We start from the raw sequence: 12,111 nt of genomic DNA on the forward strand, positions 1-12,111 counted from the left end.
GGTGAACTTTCAGAAGCTGTGCAATCTGCATGCCACGATCAAATTCACAGGCATGGACAATGAACTTGGCACCATGAGCAGAAGGGTTGGAAGCAGGAAAAGGGGTTTGAGAGGACAGCAACCAAGGGTTTGCAAAGTCCTAAAGAAGGATCTTGATGATTGGAAAAGAAACGGCCAATGTGTATGAACCTGACAGAGAAGAAGCATGTCATTTTGATTACATTTAAGTAGTGACTGGTGAAAGGGAGGGGGACAAGGAATCTTGGTCATCTTGATGTTTGTGCTTGAAGAAAATCAAAGAGTTCTGATCAGTCACAAGTGGCCAAGGGTTAGGTAGCAGGCTCATGCTACAGGAAACTGAGATTGAAGAGAGTCAATAATAGGGGTGATTGTCTCCCCTGGCAACACAGTGGAGTTAGAAAGCTCAGGGGCCAGGGAGGGTCCAGGTTAGGGCATGGTAGAGGAGACAGTAATGCTCATCAATAGCCAGTCACAGGAACAGCAAGAAATGACAGAGAAGTGAGGCCAGGAAAGTGTGGTGGGTGATCATGAACCCCCAAAAATGGCAAAGGAGGGAAGCTGGTGTCAGAAGCTACTCTTGAACTTTCAAAAGTGGAGAAGCAGGGATCGAAGGCATCTTTCTTTGGGAAGGGTGGAAGGAGCAGGGAAGAGTCAAGTGACTTTGTCACTTCCTAATTCCCCATCTTTTTCTCACTAAGACCCTCTTAGCCAAGATCAAAGATCATGCATGGATTGATTTTAAGGAGAATGCATTGTGGTGTTATGATTTTAGAAGGAAGAGATCCACTTATTTATTTGGTTTCTCTCCTTGCTCTCTCACACTTATCTTTGGGATCTTCTTGGGGATATCCTTCCTCCCAAATCACCCCCTCAAGCTGAGTTTGGGTGTTAGTAGTCACCTGCACACTCACTCTGAAGCTCTGATATGAAAGCTAGAGCAGGAACAGCTGAGAGTTTGAGTTCAATTTGCATAGCAGCCGTGTAACTTTGGGCAAGTCACTTCAACTCACCAAGTCTCAGCTTCCTTACCAACAGTGAGAACGCATCCTTCATACAGAGGCTATGTGGATGACCCATGACCATGAATGTAGCATAGGCCTGGCCCTTAGAGGTGCTTAAGAAATATTTGCTGGATCAGACAAACAGCCTCCCCCCACTGGGTGAGGGCCTCTACTGCCCAGTCTCTTTATACTCAGTCAGACACCAGGTTTATTTTTAGAAAAAAAAAAAGAGCAAAGTTTATTGAAACTTCAAGCTACATTTGAAAAATCAAAATCCAAATCCTGGAGACATACATCAGGATAAGGTGTCAGAAAGTGGAAAGTTCACTGTCACAGAACCCCCTTGGAAACCAACTCCCAGGGCACATCCCCCAGGCCCCAATGGGATCAAAGCCATTCCCTCATCCATCTCTCATCCCCAGCAGGATGCCATCTTTCTGTTCCATTCAGAGTTTTCCACCAGAATTAGAAAAAAACAGTTCTCAAATGACAATATGAAGTCCAAGCTGATCTTCTCTCAACCCCATTCTATGTAGTCAGCACCAGTGAATGGTGGGTTTGGCATTCGAAAGAGGACTTCACATGTCTTCAGTGGAGAGATGGGGAAAGAAAGGGGTGCAGCAGCAAGGCATCTGTGGCCGCATTCTGAGGGCTGGCCCCCCTCTCCCTGCCTTTACTCTTGAGTTTTACTTAACCTAAAGGACAAACTGGATCGACTTGGTAAATGAGCACAGTCAAAGAATTAGCTTTAAGAGATAAGGGACCAGTCATTACTCCCAAAGCTGGTCAGACCCTTCAACATGTAGGTGTATGTGTATATGGATACATCGCTACACTAAGATATAGATCTAGCCCTATGGGTATATATACGCATTTATGGCTATATAGAAAAACTATGCCAATACTAACCAAACAGAACTTTGTAAGCGCTCATCCCAAAGCTGTAATCCCACACAGGGCTGTGCACAAAGCCATGCATTAGACCATATTAACCGACAGAAGGCTGACTTGGCTCAAACTCTCCCATCTGTGCCCCCTGCCTTGGCGAGGCAGGGGAGAAGGGAGAGGTTGCCTCTGCTTAAAACACAAGTGGCTTCTTCATAGAACAGTCGTCAGGTGAAGCTGTTGAAGATGTCCATGGAAATGAAAAACAGACCCCCTACACATTCTGGAGCACACTGGCATCACATGTCAAACTACCTTTCTCCCGTGCCAGTTGCAGCTAAGTTGCCCAGGCCCTGGGATCCCCCAGGGCGCAGTGGCATCGGAGGCTCACTGGCTTGGGGTTTCTAAGCCCCATGCAACTCAGCCTCCAGAGACCTGCTCTTTGTCAGGGGTCTGTCACTGGAGTGGACCCAGGTGGCCATGTCCTTGGGACATCTCTTGGCACCAGCTATGCTAGGTGTAAAGTTCTCCACGTGAGATGATGCTTGGGGAGCCAAAACAAACTGGAAAGAACTAGGTAGAACAAGTTTCGTGGCTCTGCCCACCCTGAGGACAGAGCCACTTACACCGCAGAACCACCGGAGGCTTCAGGCGCTTGTGGGGATTCGGCAGCTGGCTCTTCAGGACTCAGCCGGGACTGGAACTTCTCCAGCTGCTCGGGGCTCGCCAGGGTCTTCAGAAGGGTGTTCTCACGCTCTAGCTGGGAGTTCTTCTCCACCAGCTCTCGGATCTGCTCCTTCAGGATCTCCACCTCCTCTCTCACAGCATACATCAGATGATTCTTCACCAGATCCTGCCATGGGGAAAATCACACAAAGACTTTCTTCAACTACTGAGGCCCCTCTAGAGCACCTTCACCCTGCCATGGGTCAGTCTGCCCTAGCTTTCCTGTCACTGCCTTGAAGCCTTCCCTCAGATGTCACTCCTGCAGCCCAATTCCTCATAAACTCTCCTCTGAAGCACTTAAACCCTCATTCAGGAGAGCTGCAGGATTTGGGCCTTGCCAGAGTTGGAAGCCAGGCTTTGAACTAGACAGGTCCACTTTTCTATAAGGTTTAAGTCTGGCTGTTTTAGGGCTCTTTGGAGTGAGAATTCTGCTGGTTGTTGGTTAGCCTAGCTGCTAGTCCAAATCAGGGCTCCAGGGGACCTTGCAGCACACCCATATTGTTGGTCTCCTTTACAAATCTGCACCAAAAAAATAAAATTGACTATTTTGGAGTCTCTTCCCCTCTACAGGACCCAGCACACCAGAGTCACAGCTGGTCTGAAGCCTGGTTGGACAGGCACTTGCTCTGGGGTAAAGGTGTAGAGATGGCTGCATCCTCTCTGAATTTGATGATCGCACTAGGGGTGGGGAAGTGTGTCATTAGGCTTCAGAGCACAATTAAGGGACTTCTAATTGCGAGAAGCCCCAAGCCCCTGCAGCCATTTTGGTTGTTTAGTGGAGTCTGACCTCTACCTGGTAAGGAGAGGGAGAAGGGGTGGGGTGGGGTGCTTTGGTTTCTGTTTCCTCCCAACTTCTGACCCCAGCCCAGTCTCTGCAGAGGCACTGCAGTGCAGTTGCATCCAATGAGCTCTGGCCCTTGCCAACTGCAGGATACAAATGCAAGAGTATCAGCTCCCGGCCCTGCAACAGCCCAGGAGGGAGCCAGAGGCTGCTGCAAAGCCCTGGGATGGAGGGCTGGAGAAGAAATGAAGCCCAGCAAGGGTAGACTGGTGTCCCTCTAACCAGACTTTACCTAATGTCTCCAGGGAGGATAGGAATCAGCCTTTGGCTTCCTCAGGCTTTTGGCTAACAGCTTTTGTGCCCACCCCCTCAGTTCTGCCCAGGGTTACATAAGCAGCAGCTAAGTCTGGGGATGGGAATGACGCAGTGATGCCACTCACCATGGCCTGCTCAATCTTGTTGTCTATGGCCACCACGCTGGCTCCGGAGGCACTGCCAAGACAAAAAGCAAAGCGACCCGTTACCCACTCGGTTCCACTCTGAGACCTGGCAGTTGTGGCCAAAGTCTTCCATCTGCCCCGGGTCTTCCTCTCTCCCGCCTCCCTGGCCTGGAGTTCCAGGCAGTTTGTCCTCGGGTCCTTCTCTGGCCCCTGCAGGAAGCTGCACCCCCACCAGGCTAGCTCAGCGCCGCCGCCCCGAGTTTCTTGAGTTCCTATCGACCAGAGCAGCGCGGGTCCTGGGGCGCATGGGCCAGCGTGGCCTGTCCGGGAGATACGCAAACAATGAGGGCACGAGGTCCGGGAAGGCCCCCGGCGCGGGCCCAGAAGGTCCCAGGCAAACCTACCGGGCTCGGAACCTAGCTAGGAATTTCTCTGCTCGGAAGCTTCCGGCCTCCTCCCTGGTGGTGCACGGCCGGCCCCCTGCCCGCCCGCCCGCGATCCCTCTGCCTCCCGTTGCCTCTGCGGCTGCAGCAGCTGGTTCTCACGGCGCAGCAGCCGCAGGGACGCTCCGACGGCGGATCCCAGCGCGGCGGTGACCCCCCTTCCTGCGTCCCCTACCCCCGCCCCTTCCCAGGATGCTGCACCACAGGGAACAGGGACCGCGGCGCACGGCTCGCTCGGAGATCCAGCTCCGGAGCCCAGCCCCCGCCGGCGGCCCGCTCGCTTTAGGCGCTGGAGCTAGGGCCAGTCGTTACCTGTTATCCAGCTTAACGGAAACCACATCCCCTCCAAGCAGGGAAGAGAAGAAGGAGATGGAGAAATTGTGCAGCTGATAGACCGCCACCTCCATGGGGGTCTGATACATTTCGGTGTTCATGGCTCGGTTTGCCGAGGAGCTCAGGCGGTGCTTCGGGCCTGCCTGGGCGGGCTGGGCAGCCGCTGGCTGCTGGCAAGCTGTACTGGGCTGGGCTCCGCGCTGGAGTCCGGCCCTGGAGCTAGGAGGGGGTGGTGAAGGCTGCGGAGCGGACCCAAAGCCAGACAGGCGCTCCAGCTGGAGTTGAAGGGAAGTGACTCGAGGGGTGTCACCTAGTGTGTCACAAACTCCACTGCCGCCAGTCCAACCCAGACTCAGAGATATTTCGGCTCCTGCTTCTTTATATAGGAGGAGCTGGCTGCGTCACATGGCGTCAGGGGCCATGCAAATGAGTCCTGTACCGGGCTTTGTGGCCCAGTAAAACCACATCCCCTCCCTGAACCTTAGACTGGGACTGTAAACAGTTCAGCACTTTCTTGTGCCAACTGGCATCTCCAAAGAGGGCTCTGGAGATTGGTAAAAACCAAACTGGAGCTGTTTTGCAGAGAAATAAGAAACAAAATGCCTATCAGGAGGCAGAAAGCACTCAGTAGAGGGCGGTGCTGCTTTTAAAAGCGCTTCTCCAGGTGTCAGCCAGAGTACCCTGATGGTTTCACAATGCTATCATATGTCACACTCCATGGATGCCCACCCTCACCATCAGGAGTCTCGCTTTCTCCTTCTGACTGCTCTCTCAGTCTCTCCCATGTGCACACACTTCGTCACCTGCATATTCACTATCTTACTAATGCAGCTGTCCCCTCACTTAACTAGCCCGCCCACCAGCCTGCCCCAAACTCCAAAACCCACCCACCCATTTCTTCCTTAGAATGTACAGGTATGGGAGTATCTGCCTGTGTACTGGTAGGTTCACAGATTGGTGACATGCATGGAATGCACTCACAGGTCTGCCTTAACCTGTGTATGCATGTGTATGTAGGAGAGGGTGTACAGGAGTGGATGAACACGTATGGGGGGAGCAGCTAAGTTGGCAACAGAGGCGGTAGAGAGGAGATGGGTATGGGAGAGGGCACTGGAATGATCACAGATAACAGCCTTTTCCTCTCTGGTCTCCACGCCTTACTCTGCAAATAAATTCAACATAATCCAGGATCTCGTGTCCTTATTTTTTAAAAGGTGATTCTTTCCATTATGTAGATACATAAATACATTCAACATAATCCAGGATCTTGTGTCCTTATTTTTTAAAAGGTGATTCTTTCCATTATGTAGATCCATAAAGCACTAATTAAAAAATTAAGTAAATAGCAGAATGATCAGTAGAGTAGAGGGAAGGGAACAGTGGGAGGGTACAGGGGAGGGAAAAGGGAAGTACTAGTGACTGAACTAGAGCAAATTTTATTCCATGCTTTTATAATTATGTCAAAATGAATCCTAATATTTATGTATAACTAAAAAGAAATAAAAGTTGTTGCTACTTTCCTCTATGCATATATCAAAATGAACCTCAATATCATGTATAACTATGATGCACAATCAAAACATAAGAAAAATTTGTTACTTTCCTATGAACAGCAAAGGACAAGAAAACTACTATATAAATCACCCCAGGAAAGCACCTGCCCTGTGATGGGTCCAGCCATGCATAAGGCAGTAGAAGGTATTCATGGAAAGAGGACTCTGGGCCACAAGCGAAATGATATGATTGTTGCCTAATAAGAGTTACACGTGTTTCCATTAAAATATATTTTCATTCTTTTCAGCCTCAAACTTAAAAAAAAAAAAAAAAGTATGCTAGGCTTGAGGTCCTTTCTTCCAGCTCCTTTGGCTCCTTCCTAAGTGAGGCCACCTGGTGGACAGAAGCAGAATTACATCTAAAAGGGCAACCTACGCAGGAAAAGGGACAGGTGATGCAACAGCAAATGTTATTTACACCAACAGGCAACCATAAGGAGAACACTGGGTTCCACCACATATACAATAGTTTGAATAAAGTTAAGGCTAGTACCCATGACTCAGTGCTCCACAGGCTGTGGTTCAAAGAAATATCCTAATGCAATCATGCTACTGGAAAAGTACTGGGGCCTCTTATCAGCAAAGAAGGTAATTATTATTTGCTTCAGGATATTTCTCTTAACCAGGTACCTGGCACCAACACCCTAGCCAAGGCCCCAGCCAAACCCAGTCTGAAGGCCTTGATTGCATTTGGGCTTCCAGTACAGTTATGCCATCAATAGCCAACTTCTCTGGCTATGGCATGGGACTCCACTGGAGGATTTCAGTGGTGGTAACATGTATTCAATGGCCATTATTATTTGAGAAGGGTTGACCAATAAAACTAGCCAAGAAAACCCACTGCCTTAGCCCATTTCATCCTACTTCAGTTGGGAGATGATCTTCATCAAAGTGCATTGTTAACTTTAGGACACAGGCTCTCTGAACCTAGTGTTTGCACTAAGCTGTGTACAGTAGACAGTACAAAGGACAGACTATAATTATAGATCATCAAGAAAGTTATCTAGAAAAAAAATGCTGGAATCAATAGCTTAACTGATATTGGATTCCCTGACATATTAATCTGCTCGCTCTACCACCCAGAGCTTTCTTGGTCCAGGAAGAATCTGGGTTGATTTTTCATTGGTTTGTTAATATTTCCTAAACTATTGTTACCCACCCCAAGATTCCAAGGGAGGGTGAGGAAAAAAGCGGGGAGAAATAAACTGGGTTGGCAGGAGTGGGGAGGACACTGCCAAGAAAACAGGGTGCAGGGCAGAAGTAAAACAGCTCTTTTGATGGGGGAGTCCCTTGTAAAAATAGTGGCAGAGAAATCCAGGCAGTTTGAGGAGGGATGGGAAAAGGGGTTAAGATTACTATCAGAGCTGTGTTTGAGTTGTTCACTTATTACATTTCAAACTTCAAGTGAAGTTGGGCACTATGGTGTATGTCTGTAATCCCAGCAACTTTGGAGGCTGAGGCAGGAGGATCGTGAGTTCAAAACCAGCCTCAGCAACTTAGTGAGGCACTAAGCAACTCAGTGAGATCTTTTCTCTAAGTAAAATATAGAAAAAGGGCTAGGGATGTGGCTCAGTGGTTAAGTGGGTTCAAGCCCTGGTACCAAAAAACAAACAAGCAAAGCTAAAGCTGGGTGCAGTGGTGCATGCCTGCAACCCCAGGGACTCTGGAGGCTGAGGCAGGAGGACTGTTAGTTTGAGGCCTGCCTCAGCAACTTAGTGAAACCCTAAGCAACTTAGTAAGACCTTGTCTCGAAATAAAAATAAAAAGGACTGGGGATGTAGCTTAGTAGTAAAGTACTTGTATTATAAATAAATACAAGAAGAAAAAAAAAAGAAAATAAAAAGCTGAGTTTGAGACACATTGTCCACAACTGCTACCATTGATGGAGCATCAGTTATGGGCAGACACTGTGCTGGCTGTGCCACTGTCACCATCATTTCATTGATGAAGAAACAGGATCTGAGAGGCTACATTGCCCAAGGTGGCAGAGTTAATAAATTTCAGACAGGTGTGGTGGTACATGCCTGTAATCTCAGCAATTCAGGAGGGTCAGGCAGGAGGATCACAAGTTTGAGACTAGCCTGGGTAACTTACCAAGACCCTATCTCAAAATCAAAAATAAAAAGAGCTGGGCTGGGGAGATAGCTCAGTCGGTAGAGTGCTTGCCTTGTAAGCACAAGGCCCTGGGTTCAACCCCCAGCACCACCAAAATAAATAAATAAATAAAAAGAGCTAAGGATATAGCTCAGTGGTAGAGCATCCCTAGGTTCAATCCCCAGTATCACACACACACACACACACACACACACGCAGCTAATAAATTGCAGAGTTGGGACTCCAGTTCCAGTCTTCCTGATCTAGAAACCAAGTGTGTTCATACTACACCCACTTGTGAGTACTAGTGGGGCAGGGAATTGGTTTTTGGAATGAGGGGAGACTTAAATGGGTTGGAGTTGTCAGAGAGTGGCATGGAGGAAGAAAGGGTGGAGGGCAGGGGAAGTGTCCCTAGGATGCTGGCAGCACTACTATTTGAGAGGCCCAGAGGCTGACTTTGAATTCTGCAAGCATAGCTAGTTTTCTGACAGTTGGGAACGGGAAGAATATCCAAACAGTCCCGGTGGGCTTTAGAAAATGCCCAAGTTCACTCACATTGGTTCAAAAGGCAGTCAAATAGACCTGAAAGAAAGCTATCTCTCTAGGAAATACTAATCCAATCAGGTGGCTTCCAGAATGGATATATTGTCTTGAGGGGTACCCAGTATTCCCAATAAGGTGTGCAGTCTTGAAATAACCACAGTCCAGTCAAACCTCAAGTTCCTTGGGCCCCACTCACTGGCACCCTTAATTAACAACAACAACTCCTCCTCCTCCTCCTCACCCTTAATTAACAACTCCTCCTCCTCCTCATACCAGGGGCACTTTACACTGAGCCACATCCCCAGTCATTTTTATTTTTGATTTTGAGACAGGGTCTCACTAACTTAGGACCTCACAAAGTTGCTGAGGTTAGCTTTGAACTCACAATCCTCCTACCTCGGCCTCCCAATCTGCTGGGATTACAGGCATGCACTACTACACCCAGATCCCATCCCCTCTTCTTGCTATGCTCAGCTTTTTGGAGAACAAAATCAATAAGAAAACAAGCTCAAATTAGGGATTTTGTTTAAAAAACAAATTTCAAAAAGATGCTTGGTTCCAGTCCACACTCAGGCCAATCTCTCATCCTCATATACACCTTTAGTTCTGTAGTGTGAGAAATGATCACCCTGAGGTCTTACGATCCTCTATTATCAAAGAATGACTGGACTCCGGAAACCAGTAGAAGACAACAATGGACTTCAATGTCTCTGTACAAAGATTTTCTAACAACAAAGACAATGGAGAAAGGAATAGGTAGTAGGGGTAGCAGAAGGAGGAAGAGGAACCCAAAAGGTTTTGTTTAACCCTTGGCACATCAGAAAACTCCTCTGCCCAGCAGGAGGATTGCAAGTTCAAAGCCAGCCTCAGCAAATTAGTGAGTCCCTAAGCAACTTAGCAAGACCTTATTTCAAAATTAAAAAATAAAATAAAATTTAAAAAGGGCTGGGATGTGGCTCAGCGGTTAAGCACCCTTGAGTTCAATAACTGGTACCAAAAAAAAAAAAAAAAAAAAAAGAAAGAAAAAAAGAAAAAGAGGAAGGGAAGGAAAGAAATTTCCTCTGCTGGGAGCAACTGCACCAAACCTTGCAATAGGTAGAAATTTGTGCTATACATGATATCCATCAAATATTTCTGAGTAATATGCTGATCCTTGAGACTGTCAGTGTCCTTGTGTCTTGTGAAGTTGGGCCACACACAGGAAGCAGTGGCTTAGTGATTTAATAACCCTGCAATAGCCAGGCACTGTGGCATACATCTGTAATCCTAGTGGCTCAGGAGGCTGAGGCAGGATGATCGTGAGTTCAAAGCCAGCCTCAGCAACTTAGCAAGGTGTTAAGCAACTCAGTGAGACCCTGTCTCTAAATAAAATACAAAATAGAGCTGGGGATGTGGCTCAGTGCTTAAGGGCCCCTGGGTTTAATCCCTGGTATCCCCCTCCCAAACAAAACCCCCAAGAAACAAACAAACAAAACATAACCCTGCAACAGCAACATTCATAAATGTTGTCAAACTGTTCTTTTTATATCCCATAACTTAGAACATAGGCTCAGCGCAGCAAACAGAGCCTAACTGATGAGCCAGGCTCCTGTCTCTCACTTCCAGCCTTAATGCCATGGGGCTTTGTGACGAAACAGACTCTGCTGACTCTCAGGGGTGACCTTCTAGTGGAGGGAAGCATAATGAGGATGGGACCACCTCCCCCCACTTCAGGAGACCCTAGAAGCCAACTTATTCTCTTTGAACTGGAAGAAGTTTTAGCTGTCCCCACTGGTTTTTTCTACTTCAAAAGCCACACTCTCTAGGATGAGATCCCTTCCTAGTTTGGGTTCCCATGGGACAAGGAAAGGGTGATTGGGTGATGTCTGGGCAGTAGAAACCTCAGGAAGACTCCCAACATGCTGACGAGGGGTGGGGAACAGGCTCAGGGTGGGTGCGGTTGGATGGGGGAGGTAGTGAGGAGGAACATCTCACTTCCCCTTTTGTCACATTTGAAGCATTGTGTACCACACAGCCAGAAGGAAATTATTTATAGACAAGTCTTCCTTATTTTCTAGAGGGAACGTTCCACCCAAGGATTCGGCAATGTTGCCAGCAAAATACAGGGTCCTATGTCAGGAGAAGCGGAAAAAGACACGATGCAAGAGGTGCGGGGCAAGCCACAAAGCAAACACTGGGTTAGGAGCTGGAAAAGGAAGTACAAAAAGGATATTGAGCCCTAGCACAGTGCTGATGAGACAGGTTGAAACTCCCCCCCCACCATGCGGCCCCCTTCCAACTGAGGCTCTGTTTAGTCCTGATTACTTACTTGTCCCTTTTTCTGAAGAGGCTGGGGGAATAAGGAGGCTGAAATGCCATGGTTTAATTTGTCCTTCCTTCTCTCTTCTCTCTTCCCCTCTGGTTCCACTCCAATGTGGGAGACTACAGACAGGAAGGCCACTGCCACTTACATAGTTCCTTCGTCTTCATGGAAAATCCCCAAAGTCCAGAAGGAGGGAAGCAAGAAGGAAAGACGGTGACAGGGAAAGTGCCTTGTTCTCTGTGGATCATGTGAAGTGCCCTGCATGGACACGGCTGGGAGTCCCGACTTTGGAGGGGGCAGGAAAATGGGGAGGAGGGTGTAGAAAGTGATGGGGGATGGGAGGGAGCCCAAGGAGAATCCTCCTGGGGAGATGGATACTCTCTTGGAGAAGCAGCTCTAGCAAATGATTTGGGGCACACCCTGGCACCAGATGATGACAAGAGCAATGAATTGTGCCTTTCAGCTCCCTCCTGGACAGGGTCCCGTGTGAGCTTCACAAACAATCTCTGAGTGACACTAGGATGGCAGGCAGTGGAGCCATACCCTGTTTATAGCAAGGGAGTCTACCCCACCCGCCTACATTCAGAAAAGCCCCAAACTACTCTTGTGAAGTCATCTTCATCACCCCAACTTTGATGGCTAAATATGGCGGGGGGCTGTCCTGGCATCTCATCTGAACTCGAAATATTGGTGATTTAGCCAGGAATGCAGTTTAAAGCTCAGTGGATCTTAAATTTCGTGAACCTGTGTCAATTTGTATGCCTGTCTCCTTTCTTCTTATGCCTTGCAGCTGGAAAAATTTACCTCCATAATTTTTCTAAACCTTCTCTTTTTCTACCCTCCCCATTATCTAGCTACAAGTACGAAATAGATATTCCTGAAAAAGAGGTTTTGCAAAATTAACCTTGGTAAATGGAATCCCAATTCCTTCTCCTCCCCACACTCACTGCCATTAACATTCAATTCAATTCGATTAAGTTGACTGAATG

At 48.0% G+C, this 12,111-nt stretch overlaps 1 protein-coding gene across 4 annotated transcripts in view; it reads right to left on the bottom strand.

Annotated features, from left to right (window-relative positions):
• Window positions 1-1,235: 1,235 nt before the first annotated feature.
• Tsc22d3 (TSC22 domain family member 3) overlaps window positions 1,236-12,111 on the bottom strand; it is a 65,758-nt gene continuing 54,882 nt past the window's right edge. For 3 of the 4 annotated variants that reach the window (XM_047536504.1, XM_047536503.1, XM_047536505.1), the window contains exons 3-4: window positions 3,855-3,906; window positions 1,236-2,760 (exon numbers count right to left, since the gene is read on the bottom strand). In XM_047536504.1, coding sequence (XP_047392460.1) covers window positions 2,530-2,760; window positions 3,855-3,906 — 283 coding nt within the window. In that variant the 3' untranslated portion in view covers window positions 1,236-2,529. Of the gene's footprint in view, window positions 2,761-3,854; window positions 3,907-4,609; window positions 4,990-12,111 lie in introns of those variants that run through there. The other variant, XM_047536506.1, reaches the window with a different exon arrangement.

Source organism: Sciurus carolinensis, chromosome X, assembly GCF_902686445.1.
Source record: "Sciurus carolinensis chromosome X, mSciCar1.2, whole genome shotgun sequence".
NCBI classification, from domain to species: Eukaryota; Metazoa; Chordata; class Mammalia; order Rodentia; family Sciuridae; genus Sciurus; species Sciurus carolinensis.